The 22,704-nt window shown below is 40.8% G+C and overlaps 1 protein-coding gene across 17 annotated transcripts in view; it reads left to right on the top strand.

The window, feature by feature from the left end:
* Positions 1-22,704, top strand: part of RBMS2 (RNA binding motif single stranded interacting protein 2) — a 64,218-nt gene that overhangs the window by 20,269 nt on the left and 21,245 nt on the right. For 11 of the 17 annotated variants that reach the window (XM_023557720.2, XM_064284037.1, XM_064284041.1 and 8 more), the window contains 4 exons: positions 635-667; positions 15,449-15,520; positions 16,480-16,646; positions 21,997-22,055. In XM_023557720.2, coding sequence (XP_023413488.1) covers positions 635-667; positions 15,449-15,520; positions 16,480-16,646; positions 21,997-22,055 — 331 coding nt within the window. The remainder of the gene's footprint in view (positions 1-634; positions 668-15,448; positions 15,521-16,479; positions 16,647-21,996; positions 22,056-22,704) is intronic. The other 6 variants (XM_064284043.1, XM_064284038.1, XM_064284045.1 and 3 more) reach the window with 3 other exon arrangements.

The raw sequence follows: 22,704 nt of genomic DNA, 5'->3' as shown, positions 1-22,704 counted from the left end.
GATGTGGGCTTTGGAGCCAGATGAACCTGAGTCAAAAATAAGACTGCTATTTCCTAATTATGTAAACCTGGAAATTAACTTACTCCTTGGAATTGCAGTCTATAAAAACCAAAATGCAAACAATACCTATCTCATTATCATCTTGTAGGGATTATGGTAGATAACAAAATCCTCCAGGGCCTGGAATATGGTAGATACTCAGTAAATGTTGGTTTCCCATCCCTTTGCCTGAGAAAAAGATAATAAAATAATAAATCAATTGCCACTTTCTTTTACTGACTTTTCCAGTTTTGCTTTCTGGAGATTAACAGCAGTAGTCACTTATGGAAACCCTGGTGGCATAGTGGTTAAGTGCTACGGCTGCTAACCAAAGGGTCGGCAGTTTGAATCTGCCAGGTGCTCCTTGGAAACTCTATGGGAACAGTTCTACTCTGTCTTATAGGGTCACTATTAGTCGGAATCGACTAGACGGCACTGGGTTTTGGGGTTTAGTCACTTTTGAGAGATGAGGCTGGGGCACTTTTATGTTGTTACTATGAAGTTTTGCTTTTTGGTATGTTTTTGTATCACTGTTCTTTTTTTTGCATTACATTTTGTGTCTTTTGAAGGCCCAACCTTTTCTCTCTTTTTACAGTTCTTCACAGCAATTCTACCTGCTGCACACAAGGTACAACCTTGTTATAATTGTTTTGTTATAGATGCTTTATTGTAGGCACTTAAGAAATGTTTGTTGAGTGGGTTAATATTTATACTGCTACAAGGCAATCGACCTAATTTCTTCAACAAATAAATTGCAAGGGAAAAAAAAGAGATGGGTTAGAAACCTGTTGATTAAAAGAGATGTCAGACATAGCAACCAATCAACGTGTAGACCTTATTTAGATCCTGTTTCAAAGAAATAAACTGTAACCCAAAATAAACAAAAAATTATAGCAGTTATGAGACAATTGAAAATTTTCATTTTAACTAGATATTTTATGGAATGAAGGAATTGCTAATTTTTAACTGTTTTATTAAAATTGTAGTTTATGTTTTAAAAAAATTATTTTCTTTCAGAGTTGCATATTGAAATATTTTAGAATGAAATGATATGATATCTGGGATTTGCTTTGAAATAATACGAGAGTTAGGGAAATGGGACCAGATACAAATGAAATAAATTTGTCCGTGGATAATGTTGAAAGTGAGTGATAGGTACATAGGATTTCATTTTACTCTCCAACTTATTTTTGTGTATGTTTTCCATAAAAATTTTGGAGTAATAATAAAATAATTATTCTTATTTAACTTTGCTTTTCCCATTCTCTGAAGCACCATTGTCTTTTTTTTTTTTTTTTTAGATAAGGTATCTGCAACCTAATTAGGCTAGTTACTACCACCGAATGCAAGGATTCCTGGTCAGGGAATCAAACCCGCCAGCAGCTCTGTGAAGAAATGAGCTGGCAATATACTCCTGTAAAGATTACAGTCTAGGAAACCTGATGGGGCAGTTTTCCTCTGTCATATGGGTCCCTAGGAGTAGGAATCGATGGCAAACAACAAAACAACCATGTAATGCAACTGTCAAGAGTAAGCCTAAGCAAAGGTAGAGAAGGGCAAAAATGAAGGAAGACAGAAAGGACTAGGAGTAAGGGACAGAAAGGAGATGAGAGAAAAAGAAAGAGATAAGGGATAGTAGGGGGCCGCTTCTAGCCAAAGCTCTTACTCCTGTTCTAAATTTTCTTCCAGTTTCACCTCCAGAGGATACCTTTATAAGGTATAGGAACCTGAGATTCTACTATAAGTCTTGTCAAAGTTATTTTGTAATAAGAAAAAAGAAAAACAATAAAACCTGCGAAAGCCAGAACCTGTGTAAGGTGGAAACCTGTCAGAGAATGAAAACACAAATATCTTCCACTAATAGTGATAGAAAAGTGGTAAGCTGCACCCTGTCAAAGGTGGAAAATTTTGGAAACTTGGTAAAGAAGGCAGTCCCGTTGAGTTTCGGCTCTCACAGGTTTCAGTGTATTTTGCCGTAATATATTAGCCTAAGAGAATAAGGATTTCCCCTTTTTCTGTATTCTTTATTTTGTCGTTGTTCGTTGCCGTCAAGTCGGCCTCCGACTCCTGGAGAGCCATACTGTTCCACAGGGTTTTCATTGGTTGATTTTCAGAAGTAGGTCGCCAGGCCTTTCTTCCTAGTCAGCCTTAGCCTAGAAGCTCTGTTGAAACCTTTTCAGCATCATAGCAACAGGCAAGACTCCAGTGATAGACAGGTGGTGGCTGTGCGTGAAATGCGTTGGCCAGAAATTGAATCTGGGTCTCCCACGTGGAGGGTAAGAATTCTACCACTGACCCACTAGTGCCCCCATATTCTTTATAGTTTTAGCATATCATAGCTCTTCGATAAACAGTGTATCTTTATGTGATGGTAGACACTTTGATCCTGTGAGAATTCTTACATAATTTTCCACATCGTTATCCAGGAACTGGATGGAACTTTCCCCTCCCTTTTTGAAGGACTTCACCCTCTGATTTTAATTGTCTTTTGGTATTCAGCTCTCACTTTGACAACCAGGCCTCACCTCAACCCCTTCCCCCTAACCTCTGCCTCACTTCCAACTTAATTTAAGATAATAAATTCGATAAACTAGGCTAACACTTTCCCACGGACTAGTTCTGTTCAGGTCATTGTCTTTTTGAGATTCAAGGTATCTTAGGAGTTAGAAGAGCAGGGGTCCAGGAGTTAGAGCTGTGTAGGCTCAAGTGTTTTAATTTTCTATCCTAATTTTTAAAAAATGATGTATCAGACTTTGAAAGAATTTATTTGTTTTAAGTAGATAATAGATGTATATACTCTGGACAAAATGTAAAAGGTTGAAACAGGTGTAAGTGAAACACTTCTGTCCTCCATATTCCTAGTTCCCCTTTCTGGTGACCACGACTGTTAGCTGTTTCTTTTGTATCTTCCCAGAGATATGTCTATGCAAATCAGACTTTTAAAAATTATATATTTGAAGTTCTTTGTGACTTTTAAAAAGCAGGCTAGAACAAGGATTAAACTTTATATATCTGATGTATGTCTGGGTAGTTGCATATATACATCTTACTTTGATTTGGAAGTAGACCGAGCACACACACACCCTTTGTATCTGTGGGTTAGGCTACTTCTTTCAAGTGCATAGTATGGCCGATATTTATTGTTTGCTGAATCAAAACATTGCCATAGTGACCAGAGGAGTAGAGTCTTTTCATAACTTTGAGACTTGGGACCTTGATAACACCAGATCCCTAATCTCCCAATCGGGGTGTTCTTTGAATGGGTACCTTGAGGAAGAGGGATACCAGTGTCTCCTGACTTCCTGTGGGTTTGAGATCTATTTCTGACCAAAGTGAAATGGTGTCAAATGATAAAAATAGAGTAAATGACAAGGTAGGGTAAAATTAACTGTAGGCAGACATTATCTTTTTGTCTGTCTTTTCTGTATATGAAGCTACTGTGTTGTGGAAGAGAGGCAAACGTATTTCTCATAGTCAGCACCTCGGTAAGCCAGGAAGCTCTAATGGTGTTGCCATTCCATTTCACTTTGCAGCTCCTTCCCAGGCCATATGTCTTCCTGAATACAGCTGATCCACTATCCAGGCTGAATAGTGGAGGGCTTTGATAATTCAGAGTAACACTCTAGTTGTGTCCCACCTACATTCTCTCCATCCAGCTGGCTGTCATGTTCAGACTTCAGCTGGTTGACCTTCAGAGATCAGAGATCCTTTTTCTGTCCTATGAAGTTAATTAAACTTTTTGCTGAATATGTATGTTCCCTGGTACATAGGAGGTGTTGCCACACTGCCATTTACCCACAAACTAGAAGCGTAGTTGATTATTCCTTGGGCTTGGTTGCAGGCATGGACTTGGGCTGCCAAAAACCACTATGCCTAAAACGGCTATGCCCACCTTAGAGTTGCCATATACCATGGATGAGGGCTTTTGCTTGCTCTAGTCAGTCTCTTTAAGCATCAGTCTTATGTAAGAGATTTTCTTCTGACTTCTTGTTTGATTCATAGTTCAGATGCTTTTGTTCCTTAAATGTTCTACTCTGACTAGACCTATTTCCAGGAACTTAGAGCTGTTCTTTTTCTAGGGGAAGATAACAAAGGATATAATGTCATGAAGAGGACCACCTTATGTGTTTACTCAGCAGTTGGTCCTAGTTTGGATGCTCTCAGAATTTAGGGTTCCTCTTACTTGGTTCTGCTTAGCAACGGGCAGAGTGATGTGACAGGGAATGTTGAAATAAGTCTGAGCCTCAGTTTCCAAGTTTTAAAAGGGGATAACATATCCCCTACTCCACGTAATAGGAGCCTCTGAGTGGTGCAAATGGTTAACACTCTCAGCTGCCAGCTGAAAGGTTGGAGGTCCATGTCCACCCAGATGTACCTTGAAAGAAAGGCCTGGCGATTTAACTTTAGAAAAATCAGCCATTGAAAACCCTATGGAACACAATTCTCTGACACACATCATGTTGTCATTGAGTTGGAATCAACTTGATGGCAACTGAGTTTTTTTACTCCACTTCGCAGAGTTGTTAGGAAGATCAAATGAGATCATATATATGATAGGACTGAAGGCAGCATTAAAGGGTTAGATGAATACATATAGAACAGAATTCTGCATTCAGCTGTGCCTTGAGGATTTTTGCACAGTTAAGAGGTTCTCCATCCAACCTTTAAGAACGAAGAATTTCACCAAGAACTTCTGGCACAAATCCTCTTCTACTTGAGTCTGTAGTGAATAGCAGGTAGTTCATCAGTCAGGGTTTCTGACTGAGTCAGAGTCCCTGACTAAACTGAGTAATTTGAGATAAATTTAATAGAGAGATTATTTACAAAGGGATTTAAGGGAACCAGCAAGAGATAGCGTACCCTAAGGACAGCAACTGCAGTATCTACTTCTAGATCTTAAAGGGCAAGGAGGTTGAGAGAGATGTGAGAATCTGAGAGTAGCTATATGAAAGGGCTGTGGGCTTCAGTAGAGGTATGCAGCCAAACCATGGTATTCTGGCAGAGGAAAGAGCTGGAGAAGTGAATACTCTGTTCTCATTCTTCTTCTGCCCTTTAATCTCCTACTGGTATTCATCTGGTTGGCCAAACCCAACTACTGGAAGCCAGAGGGCAAGGGGGCCTGTTCCTACACTCCATATGGTCAGCTTCCTGGGGCACAGAGCAGAGTGGACAAAGACGGCAGGTGGATCTGGAAGGGCAAATGGAAGATATCCAACACGAGAGAATTCCCAGACAACGTGTTGTGGCTATATGCTTAACCAAGGATTCTGTAGCTGTTTTGATTTAAACCAAAAACCAAACCCACTGCCATGGAGCCAATTCCGACTCACAGGGACCCTGTAAGGACAGAGCAGAACCGCCCTGTAGGGTTTCCAAGACTGTAAATCCTTACAAAAGCAGACTGCCATAAGTCTCTCCCACAGAGCGGCTGATGAGTTCAAACTGCCGACCTTTCAGTTAGTAGCGGAATGCTTTAACCACTTTGCCACCAGGCCTCTTTCTATTTTTTTCGTTTAGGATTTTAAAATGTCGGTTTTATACTGGAGACCTAGTTTGAGGACCATGTGGTAGGAACACCAGTAGCTCCCTGGAGGCCACATGGTTGGTCCACCTTAATGTTGTTGTTAGTTGCTGTTGATTCGATTCTATCTCATGGCATAAACCATATGTGCAAAGTAGAACTGCTCCATAGGGTTTTCAATGCTGTGACCTTTTGGAAGCAGATCACCAGGCTTGTGTTCCGAGGTACCTCTGGGTAGATTCCAAACGCCAACCTTTTGGCTGGTAGCCGAGTGCTTTACTGTTTGTAGCACCCAGGGACTCCGTTACATGGGAATAGTCAGGAAGGAGGAGAGAGGAGTTAAGGAGCTAGAGATGGTATCAGGTTTACTTGTGCTAAGAGGGAATAGAAACTGCTGAGAATCCGCTTTTAAGGCCACCCAATTATAGCCAAGAAAACCCTGCGGGGCAGTTCTGTTCTGTCACATGGGGTTGCTATGAGTCGGAGTCAACTTGAAGGCACCCAGTAATAACATAGTGGGCAAATGCGTTGTATGGGTCTGTACTTCAGGTTCTGCATATTCCAGAGGTATTTTTATTTATTTATTTTTAAAATAGTTGTTTTTGTGATTATGGGGGGTCTTAAAGGAAATACCCCTTTCTTGCTATTATATGACTTAATGGCTGTCTTAGCTAGTGCTGCATAACAGAAGTACAAGTGGCTGACTTTTACAAACAGAAATTTATTTTCTCACAGCTTAGGAGGCTAGAAGCCCAAATTCAGGGTACTGGCTCTAGGGAAAGGCTCTCTCTCTCTGTAAGCTCTGGCGGAGGAAGGAGCTGGGGAAATAAATACTCTTTCTCAGTTCCTTGGTGATGTTCATGTGGCATGCTATCTATCTTCTCTCATCTGTGCTTCCTTGCTTCTGTGCCTAAATGGTCTCTCCCTTTGTATCTCAAAAGTGATTGGTTTAAGACATACTCTACACTTACACTGCCTTATTGACATAACAAAGAACATCCTATTCCCAGATGGGATTACATCCACAGGTATGAAGTTAGGGTTTACAACATATATTTTGGGGGTATTCAGTTCAATCCACAATCTCTAATTCGTGTTTCTATTGACATTTCAATTAAATCTGTTAATCTTGTGGCTTTTCTACCTGGAAATGAAGTAGGGTAATGTCAGCCTAGGATCAATCCTGTGCTAGTTCATGCCAACCTGGGGTAGCCTAACATCTTAAAATCATTTAAAAAAATTAGGATGTCTTCTCCACCCCACCCTCATTAAAATTTTTAACATCTTTCTTGAGATACAATTGACATAACCATACAGTTCACCCATTTAAAGTGTTCAATTCAGTAATTAGTATATTCACTGAACTGTACATCCATTACCTCAGTAAACTTTAGAACATTTTCATTACCACAAAAAGAAACCCTGTTCTCTTAAGGGTGATGAAAAAGTTTGAAAACTGATGGTGGTGATTGTTGTACAACTTGGTGAATGTCATTAATGTCACTGATTGTACACATAAAAAATGGTTGAAATGGCAAATGTTTTGCTGTATATATTTCACTGTAATGAAAAAGACTTACAGCACAAAACTCAAAAAAGAAAAAAGAAACCTTACCCGCTTAGCTGTCAGCCCCAAATCTTCTCGTCTGATCCCCCCCCACCACTCCAGCCCTAGGCAACCACTACTCTATTTTCCATCTGTATAGATTTGCCTATTCTGGACATTTAATATAAATGGGATGATACATATTATAGCATGTATCAGTACTTCTTTCCTTTTTATGGCTGGATAATAGTCTATTTTATGAATATACCACGTTTTATTTCTTCAGTTCATCAATTGATAGATATGTGTGTTGTTTCCACTTTGTGGCCATGTGGACATGTTTTCATTTCTTTTGAGTATAGACCTAGGAATAGAATTGCTGGATTATATGGTAACTCTCTGCTTAACTGTCTAACTGTTTAGGGAACTACCAGACTGTTTTCCAAAGTGGCTGTACCATTTACATTTCCACCGGCATTGTATGAAGGTTCCAGTTTCTCTACACCCTCATCAACACTTGCTATTATCTTTTGTTTAATCCAGTCTAGTGGATGTGAAGTTCTATCTTATTGTGATTTTGATTTACATCATTAAAATTTTACTATCCTACTTATTCTTCGAGGTACAACCCAAATATCTTCTTCAAGAAACTTTTCCCCTCGGGAATTAATTGTTCCTTCTTTCATACTCTTAAACCATTTTGCTTGGATCCCTGTTAGCACACATACTTCATTCTGTCAGGTTTCTAGATTGTGAACTGTAGGTTATAAATTCCTCCATGGCTCCTTACAGGTATTTAAATTTATTATAAAATATTTCACTCATCCACTTATTCATGTTTGATCCCCATAGCATAAAGCTGTGCTTGCACATAGATGGTATCCAAATAGTTACTGAACAACTCTAATAGAGCAAAGGGTCTCATTAGTGATTATTAGGAGGTCTGCTACTTCTTAGGGAAAGTAAACTTTCTCTTATTAGGAGTTAGTATGACTTAGGACCCAGGAGATAATGTATTTTAGATAGAAATATTCAGATATGTTCTATGTCCTAGACATCACTGGTCCCTGGAACATGTGTTGTGGATCATTCCTGTCCAGTCACAGTAGGAATTTTAATGTCAAGCCACTGGATTATGTATCTGTGAGACTTCTTTAGGGGTTTACTAAGATGATACGTAATTAGAAAATTCTCTTTTTGTTTCACTCATTTTAACATATATCCATGCCTAAGTGCTGAGAACTTAACTAGGCATCAAAGGGTCCATGACTTTGATGGCAAATGAATAGATACAAAATTCACATATATAAAATTTTATATATATGTAAAATAGATACAGGATTTGTGAATTTTATTAAGCCAGGTAAAATGAACACTTGACCATAGAACCCAATATTTAGTGTTTTATTTACACTAGATTTTATTAACAAGAAGCTCATCTGACGGTATCATTCTCTTAAAGATCTCATGAGCTTAGTGATTGGGAAGTAGGCATTGCACCACCCCTACCATTATGATGTCTTGAAAGAGCAAAGAGAGGGGCACTCTCTTGTCTCCTAGTTTCCTGTAACCCAGCAAGTTAGGAAACATAAGTTCCTGCTATAGGAAGAGTAGAGTTGGATTTTTCTTTTTCTGGGTGAAAGATGAAGGAGTGATATACTTCTAGATCCTCATCCAACCAGCCCTCCTCCAAATTAATAGATACCCCAGGGGAGAGAAGAATAGGACTGTATTGTCTTTCTTGGCTCTTACTGGTCTGAAATGGTTTTCCGGGGCCAGAGGCCCTCTGTCAGGGCTTAAGCTAGAAACTGAAGAGCAAAATGCTTTCCTTAATCCTGCTGCTTTAGGGTAGGTTTCATAAACCACAGCAGATTCTAAATCTTTAAGCTAATTTGATATTCATCGCTATGTTCTAAAAAAATGTCATTTTCACGTGAGGATCAAATTCAGGGCTATTCCCCCCGCCCCCTAAAAAACACCAAACCCATTGCCATCAAGTCAGTTCTGACTCAAAGCAACCCTGTAGGGCTATTAAAAAACCAAACCCTTTGCCATCAAGTCCATTCCGACTCATAGTGACCCTGTAGGGCAGAGTAGAACTGCCCCACTGGATTTCCAAGGAATGCCAGTGGATTCAAACTACTGACATTTTGGTTAGCAACTAAACTCTTAACCACTGTGCCACTAGGGCTTCGTAACCCAGTAAACCCAGTGCCGTTGAGTTGATTCGGCTCCATAGGGCTATTAAAAAAAAAAAAAAAAACCATTTCTGTGGAGTCGATTCCGAACAGGACAGACTAGAACTACCCCACAGGGTTTCCAAGGAACGCCTGGTAGATTCGAACTGCCGGTATTTTTTTGGTTAGTAGTCAAACTCTTAACCACTACGCCACCAGAGTTTATTAAAGGAACTGAATTGTCAGTTCTGCACATCTCTCTTAAGGAAGGAATAGACCTCGGCTGTAGCTTTCTTCACCCCTTTGAAAGGCATGCAGTTTTGTTTGGCTCCTGGAAGAAAAGGAAGCTTCATAGATTTTTACATATAACATTGGTTTGTACTCATGTAGGTGGAGCTCCTGAAGTCATTTGCATTAGCGGCCGCTTAGAAGAGGACACAGAACTGTACTACGCCCCTTATGATTCCAAGATTTGAACTCTCTAAAACGAGGACCCTCGAAAAATGCCAATAGACACTACCAAGTATTTCCTTCCTAGAACTGGTTTTCAAAATCTTTAGCTATCTTTTTTGCTACCTACTGTACTTTCTGGGCAACAGTATACACATACGAGGTGATTTAGTGGAGAAAACTTTGAAAAAACATTTTAAAACCACTTTAGATACTACCTGACATAGTAAGATAATATACATTATTTAATTTTTCTTTACAACAGACTTGGCAGCTAAGCAGAAGTTATCCTTTTTGTTTGTTAATGTTTTATAATGGAAAAATTCAGACACACACAAAAATAATCGAGTTCTTGCCATCCACTTGTAATGGTTATCAACATTTGTCAATAGATACCCTTGTTTTATATAATCAGAAAATTGTGGCATTATGGTGAGTAGCAGCCAGTTAGTGGTGCTGAGTATTCAAATTAAAGTTGTCAGTTTTGGCAAAATTGTCATAAAAGGAGAGACTGGAAGGGCTGACTCATTAGGGGGAGAGTAAGTGGGAGTATGGAGTAAGGTGTATATAAGCTTATATGTGACAGACTGACTTGATTTGTAAACGTTCACTTAAAGCTCAATAAAAATTATTAAAAATAAATAAATAAAGTTGTCAGTTAAATAAATAAATAAATAAATAAACAAAAAAACAAGAACCCTCACATTTGGCTAGAGTCCCAGCCACCTGAGATTGTATTAGCTTTGCTTTTAGAAGTAAGAAATGGTAGTATATTACCATGCAGGAAAGGAATATGCAAAGTTATCTAGTACAAGAGTGTAGTTAAGAGTCTTCTTATGAAGGAGACTTAATTCTGCAAGTGATTGGGAGCCATTAATGGACTTATAAACAGAGAAATGACATTATCACATATATTCGGGAAAGATAATCCTAACTGGATGGTTTGGAGGGGTAGGAGACTGGTGGCACCAAAACTAGGTCAGATGTTAGACAGGAAGAGAGTTCAGGAAAAGGCATAGAAGTCAACTCCTGACTTGCAGAGTTTGAAGTTAACTGCTTAATGGATATATGTTGAATACTTTCAGAATAAATACTGGTTAATTTATTCATTTAGTAAACATTTAAGAACCTTAAAAAGAAAAAAAAGACTGCATGAAAGCAAGATTGCAGGTGAAGAGCCTTGAAGTTTAATTTATTGACTGAAAGCTAATACAACTCCTTAGAAATGTAGGCTTGTAAAGGAGATATTAATGATTTTAGAAAGTCCTAGTATTTCGTTTTTTTTTTTTTAGTATTTCATGAATTCTTTGGGAAGTGACTGAATTTTGGTTGTGGGAAGTAATCTCAAGGCTAGGGCTTTTGGCTTTGGATCTGCCAGTGAAACCCAGATAGATGCCTGTGGTCAATTGGTTACCAAGGCAGGATCAGAAATACTGATTGATCCTTCTAAGCAGGTGCTAGGGGACAGCAGATTTAGAGTCGGTTGGAGGACTTTGTTGTTGTTGTTATTAGGTTCCTTCAAGTCGTTTTCATCTCATAGTAACCCCATGTGACAGTGACAGTAGAACTGCCCCTATTGGTTGTAATCTTTTTGGGAGCAGATCACCACCAGATCCTTCTCCCGAGGAGCTCCTGGGTAGGTTTGAACTGCCAGTCTTTCAGTTAGCAGCCAAGTGCTTAACGATTTGCACCACCAGGGCTCCTTGGTTGGAGGACAAGAATCTAGAATATAAGGACGTGAGAGGACACTAGAGTGGGGAGGACTTTGGTGTTGCCCAGAAGAGCCACTCCCCTTAAAGTGAACAGCCACATGTAAAAGTAGGAGGAAGACCAAGAGAAATTGGGTAAATGAGATAATGACTATGAAGTACTTGGCATGGTGTTTGGCATGCAGCAAGTGCCAAATATCAGTTCCTTTGCACTTAGGAGTCCTGCTTAGAGTGAGAAGCCCTGGTGGCACAGGGGTTAAGAGCTTGGGTGCTAACCAAAAGGTCAGCAGTTCCAATCCAGCAGCTCAGAGTGAAGGGCAAAATTCTCCTTCCTTTGCAGAATATGGAGAATTCACCCATATTGAGCGTGTCTTGTCATGTGTCTGCAGAAGCTTGATGTTCCCCTTCACAGCTCTTAAGGATCCAGGAGAACTTTGGAGAGAAGCCTTTTATGGAAAACACATGAAGGATTTGAGACTGTGAGGCAGGCAGCAAAGTACCTAGATATTTACTAAGCTGGCCTTACACATCTTTGGGGCTGTGATCTTTCTGACCCCCTCAGAAAATTACTTATGTCTAGATTATATAGCCATTCCTTCTGTTTTGCTCTTCTTTTATTGTCCAAGACTGAGACCTTCAAGAGAGAACGTTAAAGAGACTTAAATTCCCCTAAAGGTTAGTGGGCTGGTGTTTAAAGGTGGACAGAGAATTCTGCTCTGACACCGCGTAAGAATCTCTGGGGATGATCAGATGTAAGCCATTTAATGCAGAAACGCATCAGCGAAGTCCCCGCTCACACGAAACACTACTTTGTCTTCCAGCTTTGCGACAGTACTGAATATTGATACTAACGCTTGACGGGATCAGGCTTAAGGTTAACTTTAAGTGTCACTGCTAGGCATCCTGGCCCTTGTGAACTTCTAAGGCCAAAAATAAAGTAAAGGCAGGACAGAGGTGAAACTGCTCCCTGGGTATTTGACATTGTCAGTGAATGAACAGAGCTGAGTAGGCAGTGGCTATTGATTCATCAGTGAGTATTTATTGAATACCTGCCGTGGGCTAGTCGCTGTGGGTACAGATGAGCAAGTCAGACAATTTTCTGCCTTCATGGGACTTACAGTCAAAAACACCCCGGGGCTGATCCCTTCTGATCAGAGAGGTAAATCCTTTAGGCCTTTTCTCTGTGGTCGGTCACAGCCTACTCGATTTGGATATAAATTCACCCCTCCCTCAGTTTCAATATAAATATGTTCTATGGTGCTGTCTTGTTAACTTCGATGGTGGAGTAAGCATAAAGAGGTAATGCAAATGTAGGGCATTGGAGAGACCAGGACTTTTTCTTTTTTTTTAATTCTTTCCTCCGCCGGTAAGAATATCTCAGTCCTTTGGGCCCTCATACACACTACCGTTTTCTTTCATAGGTACGTAGGTAAACAGGGATTATCAGTTTATAGGGTCTCTTTCCAAACAGCTTCTTTTGGGAAGCCGGACAAGCTTTTCTTACAGGCCTTCTTAACTATTTTTTTTTTAACCTTGGATTCTCTTACTCCTCAAATTGAATATTTTCCTACCATTTGTCTTTGGTGCCAAACCAATGCAGCAACTTAAGAAAGTGCTTGGGAATAGCAAGAGATATAAGTTTATTTTCTGAGCCACATCTTTTTTTTTTCCAGCAAGTTTGTTATTTATTAAATCACATTTTTAGACTATAGCTCAGACCTTAGTACTAAAACCAAGGTTATAATCATGGTAACAAACCAGTAACTTCTTTTCAAATTACTTTCTTCCTTAGTAACCCTTATATTCTTGTTTGGACAGTCCTGGCATCATTAATTTGCATTTAGAAATATTCTCTCACACTGGGAAAGGAGATGGATAAACTCAACCAAGGGAGGTGGTCCCCTCAACTGCTAGTACTTAGCCCGTGGTAAGCCATTACTAGAGTTGCTTTTATTATCATTTTGCTGTGGGCATCATCATTACCATCATCACCAACCCCAGGCCTGGAATCTCATATTTAGAAGCAGCTTGGTTTTCTCAGCTAAGGATTTATAATAGCAACTGCTTACAGCTGAGAAAGCCCAATCCAAGCCCATTGCTATCTAGTTGATTCTGACTCATAGCGACCCCATAGGACAGAGTAGAACTGCCCCATAGGGTTTCCAAGGAGCGGCTGGTAGATATGAACTGCTGACCTTTTGGTTAACAGCCCAGCTCTTAACCACTGCGCCACCAGAGTTGAGAAAGGGCACATCATATTGAATGGTCTCGGGCAGTGATCTCCTTATTCTGAACTCAAGAACCATGATTAGATTATAGGTCACAATCTCCTTGACTCTTTAAAATCAGATAGTGCAATTATGATAGTAGTGACAGTGGAGGGGGCCTAGACTAGTGTTTATTATTCAACCAATAGATAATAATTCAAGGTATAATATTTTGATACAGTATTTACTATTTATATATAATAATTCCATGGAAATTTCAACATCGTTATTTACTGCCATTTCTAGTACTAGCAGTATGGCCTTAGATTGATTTGCCTTATTGTTGTCCTCTGAAAGTTGCTCAAAAAGATACTCATGTCCCATGAACTACAGTGCCCTTGTTGATTACATCATGTGACTATCACCAGCTTCACAGTGGAATAATAAATACTCCGAGGACACGAAGTGTTCTATTTGGGAAAGCCTAGTGTAGGTACTGGCCAAAGAGGGGAGACAGGGACAGGAAATAGGGTGTTATAAGAATGGCATGGGAGGCCGGGGGTCTGACCTCCTCTAACTTCACAAGGGAGAAGAATCATTATCAACATCATCAGCCCAAAGCTGATTCTTATGAGATGGAGATCAGACATACCTCCTCTCTCTGACCTTTTTACCAATTCTGACACCAGCTGTCCCTCCCACAGCACTCTCTGCTTCTCTGCTGGGTTTGGTAATTCATTGCAATGGCCACACAGAACTCACAGACAGTACTCAAGATTATGGGGTTTATTAGGGAAGTAACAGGTTACAATTCAGGACCAGGGATGAACTCAGGATACAGTTCTTCAATCAGGACAGCCTCTTCTCAGCCGAGCCCACAGGTTGGCCCTTGGCCCCTCGGCCCAGCCTCTACCCTGTTTGGGCAAGTGTTAAAAGCTCTTTAGCTCTGCTGACAAGTGCCCAAAGGCACCCCACTCTGCCAGCAAGCCTATTGCCCGAAGGCACTCAGCTTTCTTACTCCGTGGGCCTGGAAGCCCACTGTGCTATCTCCTGATGGTCTCCTGGCCCAGCTGCCTCTGCTGCTACCATTTCTCTGCCACTGCTTCTCGCTGTCTTGCCGTCTCCAGTGTTACAGTACTCTGTCTCCTGGGTCTGGGAGGGTATCAGTACAGGAATCCCAGGTCCGAAGGACACGTTCCGCTCCCATCTCTTTTTCCTGGTGGTAGTCAATCCCCCCTTGCTCTGGGATTGGCTTTCTTAAACCTAGCGGGCTAGCAAAATTGACCTATCCCCTCATTAGGGTTCCATACACCTTATTTGCATGGTCCTACCCACACAAGGTTTCATGCACCTTATTTGCATTATTACCAAGCTGTCCAGTTCCCTTGGTGGGCCACAAGTACCTCATTTGCGTTGTCCCACCCGGTCACTTGGTGGGAGTTAATAAAGACTCTGGCTAGAAGGGCTGTCTTAAGTAATTCATTGCACAGCCTGTTAAGCATTACACTAGGATCAAGAGCCTTTGGGCCATCTCAGAATGTGGTATTGAGTTTCTTCCCTGCTTCAGAGTAAACTGTGTGTATGCAAATGGATGCACATTTGTGATTCTATATTCAATGGCACTGGGTTCTGGGTATAGTGGTAAAGATAGGGAGATACCTGTTGCCACGTATTTTAGCCTGAGAAAAGGCACAAAATCTAAAAGGCATATTTGTATCAGTTAAGATTCTTTTGCGGGAAGATTTCCCCTCTTTGATATTCATGTTTCTGTTTTTCTCCTTACTCTGTTACTACCCCAGTGCTTTGTTACCACCGCCAAGGATAGAAAGGAAAAAACAAAAAAAACTGGAGATGAAGCTAGCATTTTAGAGGCAAGTAATACCTAACAGGTCTGCACTACAAAATGCTTTAAGCTAAGGAGAGAACTGGAATCTGAGTGTGATGTAGTAAAGTGGACCATGTTATAGGGAATTATGCAAATTTAGGTACATATTTTGAACCAAATATAAATGTAACCACTTAAAGCCTGATTAGAGCATAAGGATGTAAAATATGCCATGAAGGCATGGACACATGTTCTGGCCAGTCTGGTATTTTGTCTCTAACAGAAGTACCTAGAAAATGTTATTGAAGAATCTGGTTGCCTGTCTTGGTATCTAGTTGCAAAAGATTAAAAGATGTTTTGCCCCAAATCTTGGATTTCCTTGAGGATAATATATCAATTATTCATTCATTTAAATTTTCTAAAACTTACAACTTTTGACTAAGCCCCTATTAAGATGGTAGAACATTTCATTTTTACTACCTGACATGATAATATTTCCTTTGATTTGTCCAAGTTTATAGTAATTTTCAAGCTCTTGCAGGTATTTTGCAGTTCTTATAGTCTATAGTTTTGTGAGTAATCTATGTTCAGCTTATTTGTGCTCTTCATGATTTGATAAATTTTTATTATCTCCTCCTCATCATTCTAGAATGGAGCCTAGATTTTATTAGTCTCGTCTTATTACAAAGTTTATGTAAGAGACAGGCATTAATCTTGTTCTGCGGCATTTATATGATAAAATACATTTCATTATAATTTGTACCTTTTTCAAAACCTTGGACAAGCGTTTTTGGTCTCTCATTATTCCTGAAAGATACGTAGGACAGTTTTATATGTTCTCATTCTATGGCAGAGGGATTCCTTTAGGTTTTTTTTTTTTTTTTTTCCCTCCTGGTGAGTTCGTTGCTGTTCAAGTTTGAAATCATTCTTTCCAGAAGCCAGGATCTTTCTGACTCTCCAACATCTGCATGTATATAACCCTCTGATCTTCATGTCTCCCTGCAGCCATATGTGTCATTGGCTCAGCAGATGGCACCACCTAGTCCAAGCAACAGTAACCCTAGCAGCAGCAGTGGGAGCAATGGAAATGACCAGCTGAGCAAAACCAACCTGTACATCCGGGGATTGCAACCAGGCACTACTGACCAGGACCTCGTTAAGCTATGTCAGCCGTAAGTTAGAGTACATGTGGGGAGGCTTCCAGGCACAGTACAGATTTGGTGATACTTGCTTCTTGCCCGGGTACTCTTAACCTGAAATGCAGTGGTATTTTGCTTCTACCTAATAGCCAAAGCAGTCCCTCTTGAAGAAACCTTACCTACTACGAATATTTAAAACCTTTCTGTATTCCTCTGAGGAAAGCCAGGATGGGGCTGACTTTTGAAGCCTAGTGTCTAAGTTTCTTTTCAGCATTTCCCCTGAACTGATGATTTTAGTGGAAAGATCTCTTTCCTTAACCTTGAATAGAAATGCTCAATATTGCTAACAGGTGTTTCTTAGAAGGCAATGAGAACTGGCAAGTGGAATAGATGAAAGTTGGACTAGGCAATTGACTTACACTCTCTGGGGAGTTTCTGTTGCTGGAGATATTCCTAGTGAATCAGAGGAGCCCTCAAATTAGTAGATAAAGAAAAAGGGGAAAATAAAGGGAATAAAAAGAAGAAGAAAGAGGCTATCTTCTGAAACTATCCCCTGAAGACCCTGGGGTTCTTTAGGGCAGGTGTGAGTCATGAGTTGGATGGTAAAATTAGCCTGGTTAGGAATGCGGAAAAAATTGCAGGAGTATAGAGATGCCCTGCTCAATTTCATTTAGCAAGAAAAAAAAAAAAGCATGTGTTTCAATTCACATATTTTGGGCAATGATTAGAGAAAGGAGCCTGGGGGTGGGATGGGGAGATAATGGCAGGGGGGGTGAAGAATTGAATTTGGGTGAGTGAATGGTAGAAAGAGCTAGAAATAAGAACCTTAGACTGTACATTTTCCATCTTTTTAAACTTTTTATTGAGGTATAATGTAACAGTCGTACAGGAAAGTACACAAATCTTACACCCTTATAACCAGTCATGTGAACACACACCCTGGTAACCATACACCTTCTAAGTAGAGCATTACTGACTCTTCAGAAGCCCACCTCTCAGTTAATCTCCCTCACAAAGGTATCCATTGTTTGACTTCTAAATAACAGATTAGTGTGGCTTGAACTTCATATAAATATAATCATACAGTACATACCTTTTGTATCTGGCTCTCTCGCTCAATGTTGTTTGTGGGATTTAGCCACGGTTTTGCACGTAGCAGAAGTTTGTTCATTCTTATTGCTTTATAGAATTCCGCCATAGGGACATACCTCAGTTTGTCCATTCTACTGTTGCTGGACATTTGGGTTGTTTCTGGCTTGTGACTGTTGTGAATAAACAGTGCTGCTATGAACTTAGTCTTGTCTTTTCATGCATGTGTGTACACATTTCTGTTGGGTGTATATCTAGGAGTAAAATTGCTGGGTCAAAGGATTTATATCTGTTCAGCTTTTGTAGATACTCCTAAACAATTTTCTGAAGTGGTTTACTTTCCCATGGCAGTATATCTAAATTACAGTTGCTCCAAACCCTGGAAAGGCAGAAAATTTTACTCTCAAGATGTAGTAAGACATAGAGGTACTCTGTAAATCTCTTACTCTTCTGAGGTATTGATTTGGTCCGTGCATATTATATGGGCACTTGCTAACACCAGACCACACAAATTCAACTTCTGAAGGCTGTTGTTAGGTGCCATCAAGTTGGTTCCGACTCATAGTGACCCTGTAAACAACAGAACTAAACACTGCCCAGTCCTGTGCCATCATCACAATCATCGCTATGTTTGAGCCCATTGTTGCACCCACTGTGTCAACCCATCTCGTTGATGGTCTTCCTCCTTTTTGCTGACCCTCTATTGGTACCTATCATGGTACCCTTCTGCAGGGAACTGGTCCCTCCTGATAACATGTCCAAAGTACGTGAGATGAAGTCTTGCTATCCTCACTTCTAAGAAGCATTCTGGCTGTACTTCTTCCAAGAGAGATTTGTTCGTTCTTCTGGCAGTCCATGGTATATTCAATATTCTTCACCAACGCCGTAATTCAAAGGCATCAGTTCTTCTTTGGTCTTCCTTATTCATCGTCCAGCTTTAGCATGCATATGAGGTGATTGAAAATACCATGGCTTGGGTCTGGTGCACCTTAGTCCTCAAAGTGACCTCTTTGCTTTTGACCACTTTAAAGAGGTCTTTTGCAGCAGATTTGCCCAGTGCAATACGTAGTTTGATTTCTTGACTGCTGCTTCCATGGGTGTTGATTGTGGATCCAGGTAAAAGCTGGGTGTATATATAGAGTTGGTCCTTCCTTTACCTCCCAAATTCAACCTCTAAAGGTTGCTAGAAGGGCATTTAAGTGAAACTTAAGGGACTTAGTCTAGGACTAGTAATTTTCTGAGGGGACGAGAATAGGCAGAAATGTTGGTTTATGAGGAAAAAGGGTATCGTATCTGTTTAGGTTCTTGATTCTTGCACCCTGTGTTTTTTGTATCAGATACAGTGTGCTGCAAAAATTGTCTCATACCACAAGGACAGAGGAGAAACTCAGTTGTCCTGCACAATGCTTTTAGACCTTCATTTTGCCCTTCCCAGCAGTTGTCCTATATTTTGCTGTGTCTAAAGGGGTGAGAATAATCAGAGCCAGCACCTAGGATGGAAATCAGGAGCCCGGAGGGGACTATGGGGAAGTCCAAGTGAGGTAGGGAGGGAGGGGATAGGTGCTACATGAGCAATGACCACAAGGAGGCTGAGCCGAGCAGATGGGTAGAGTCTCATGGATGCTGCAAGCAGGGAGTTAAGCCTTTCTAGGAAGGGTGTTGCCCATGTGTAGAAGGACTTCCTGCCTTTGTCCCAGCTGTCTCTCCCTGGGTTGCAGGGGAAGTAAATGTTGCTGGATCCTAAACCCTGATGGGCGGGAAGGAGAGGCATGGAGTCTGGAACTAGAACTCTGGGTTCTCTTGGAGGGGCTCCTTCCCAGGAAGAAATAGCAGTGACCCAGCTATTGCCAACTGCAGTGGAAATTCTGAGCTCAAAGCCTCAGGCTGCTCAGACCACAGCAAGCTCCACCCTGGGGCCTTGATGGGGATAGCAGCATGTGTGTCTTCTGGCCTGCAGTCTGACTGCTCAAGTGAGGCCCTCCCCTTGCCTGTGTTTGGGAGAGAATCATAAGTGTGTAGCCCTGAAGGACTATGATGGCCACATCCATCCCCACCCCCGATTTAACGTGTTCTTTCCCCAGCCTCCAGGGCATTGCTTGGCTTATTCTGTCTAACCCACTGGCTTACAGAAGCCTCACTGAAAAAAAAATCCAGGAGAGGCCGCCAAGAAGTGAAACAGATCAATCATCATGTACTCTTTGGAGATGGGAAGAGAGGTGGAAAAAATGCTCGTGTGTGTGGGGTGTTGGTCTCAGACTCGGTCCCTGCCGCCTGCCCTCAGGGGGGCCTGCTGTACTAGTGGTTTTGTTAGTGACTTCTGCTCTGTCTCTTTAATATTTTCACCCTCTCGGAGTGGAATGTCAGGACTTTTTTCTAGTGGAACACCTCTAATAAAATCCCTGACCTGTAATACGCCACTGCCCAAGCTTTGGGAGCTTCCACATGACTCTGCTGACAAAGTATAATTTACAAAAAGTTGAAAGACATGACCCTCATACTAATATAGAATGACCAAACGTCAAAGAGTTACTGAACGCATTAATGAGGAAACCAACAGGATGGTAACATGGGTTCAGAGAGAATTCGACAGGCACTTAGGAAAAAAAAAATGTTGGAATAAGATGGCCAGGTTAGATACAAAACTGTTTCATGTTTTCAAAAAAAAAAAAGAGTAGATAGGCTTTCCAAGGAGTGGCTGGTAGATTTGAAATGCAGAACCTTTGGTTAGCAGCCATAGCTCTTAACCACTGTGCCACCAGGGCTCCTTTCACATCCTATAGGACAGTAAAACTAATAACCTTTAGGATTATTTTTTTGCTAGACAAATAATTTGCATTTCTCTGCAAATTAGGTTTTTATTTTCATAAAGAAGATACCTATATTTTTACAAAGTCTAGACCCTAATGAATAATAAATAATAAGTTAAACAAAGAAACGTCCCCCAGATAATGAAAAACTCCTTGGATTGGCCTTTTAGACAATGTTCCAGAACGACATTGAAGTGATATGCGGTCTTCCTTTTGCCCTATTACCAAGGTTTAGATAATTTTTCGTAACACTGCTGTTGCCCCTGGTCTTGTGCCCACTTCGCTCCCAAACGCTGAAATCTTGACAATGAAAAGCAGAAATCTTAGAATATGGTGAGGTGGGAGAAATCCATTTGTAGTAGATTAAAGTTGATGTACCTGGAAAGTAATAACAATAATAATAGCAGTTAAGACTTTTCAAGTGCTTACCATGTAGATGGTATTAGTGTTCTTTATATTCATTAACTCATTTCGTGTTTCAACATCCTATCCTCATTTTACAGATGAGGAGACTGAGGCACAGAGAGGCTAAATGATTTGCCCAAGATCACACATAGCTCGAAGTGGCAGAACCAGGATTTGAACCAAAGCATTTTGGCTCAAGCTGACTTTCAACAAGAGGGTCAGGAGAGGTTCGGGGGAGGGAGAGGAATGAAGTGTCAGAGAAATGTCTTATCTCTTTCTATTTAAAAAAAAATTTTTTTTTGGTGAAAGTATACACAAAGATACACCATTTCAACAATTCCTGCATGTACAGTTCAGAGACATTGATTACATTCTTCAAATTGTGCTACTGTTCTTGATACTTTTTTCTAAGTTATTCTACCACCATTATCTTCAACTCACTGGTCTATAGGTTTTTTTTTTTTTTTTTTTTTTTAACTTTTATTGAGCTTCAAGTGAACGTTTACAAATCAGGTCAGTCTGTCACATATAAGTTTACATACATCTTACTCCGTACTCCCACTTGCTCTCCCCCTAATGAGTCAGCCCTTCCAGTCTCTCCTTTCGTGACAATTTTGCCAGCTTCCCACTCTCTCTATGGCCTATGGGTTTTTCATAGGAGGGATAATGTTTGTCCAAAAGAAGATAAGTAATATCAAGGATGATGTTTAGTCCTCAGGGACTTCCAGCCAGAGCTCTGCCCTCAGCACTGCGTGTGTGGACACCATCAGGCTTCTTTCCTGAGACAGCAGTAGTCTCTTTCCAACTAGTGTCCGAGTTGTAGTTAGGAAGAAGAGAGAAATGTGTTCGTGTTCTAAGGACTATGGTTATCTTATTTCTTATAGGCACTTTTGGGGAATAGGTTTATATGATAAAGGTCACATCTTTAATTCATTTCTTCTTTGTTTTTATTAAGATTTGTGTAGGAACAGTTGTCCTAGTGGGAGAGGAGAAAGAACATGGATTTGTCCAGATGTCTCAGTCTCTGTCCTAGTCTTAGTCCCTGCCTCCAGATTATCACTTTGCTTTTTTCTTTCCCTTAGATATGGCAAGATTGTCTCCACGAAGGCCATACTGGACAAGACCACAAACAAGTGCAAAGGTGAGTGAACAGCCATCCTTGGGATGGAGACTAGCAGTGAGTGTGGCTGTCCTGCCTCTGCCCTTTATTGCTGAGAGTCCTGAGAACCTAGTGCCAGGGAGGAGTCTCTGAGGTTTTCAGGCTTAAAACACTAGGAGATATTTAGATTCCTTCATGAACAGATAGTTAGAGCTGAAAATGGTGTTTTGGGGACCCAAGGCCAGAAGATTGCACAGAGCACCTGTGAGTCTCTTGGGTGTATTTTGGACCTCATGTTTCCCCAGATTGAGTGGTGGAGATGGGTGAGATTGTTTCTACTTAGCAAAGCAGTGTAAATGCCTTCTGAGAGAGGGCAGTGACTTGGTAGGTGTTATTTTCTGAGAATGAATAGTTTTATCAGGGTTTTGGGCAATTCTAGATGGGCCTGGAAGGGTAGAAGGAGGGGAAGGGTCTGTAGGCTGGGGTGGGGAGGGGCTTCTTCCAGCAGGTGGTTGGTTATCTGCTCTGGAGAGGTTGCTTTCCCTACATACTTAGCATTTCTGAGGTGTGGCTGGGAAAGAGGAGGGGGTTCTTTTAGAAGTATGGAGGGAGGCCTGTGGGTTATTAAAAGAGGCTAGTTCCTGAAGCTTTAGAGGTCTAAAGGGGACGGAGGTTGAGGTGAGAGCTAGAA

Source organism: Loxodonta africana, chromosome 4 (assembly GCF_030014295.1).
Source record: "Loxodonta africana isolate mLoxAfr1 chromosome 4, mLoxAfr1.hap2, whole genome shotgun sequence".
Lineage (NCBI taxonomy): Eukaryota > Metazoa > Chordata > Mammalia > Proboscidea > Elephantidae > Loxodonta > Loxodonta africana.
The sequence above is the reverse complement of the archived record's forward strand: the minus strand, read 5'-3'. Positions and strand labels throughout refer to the sequence as shown.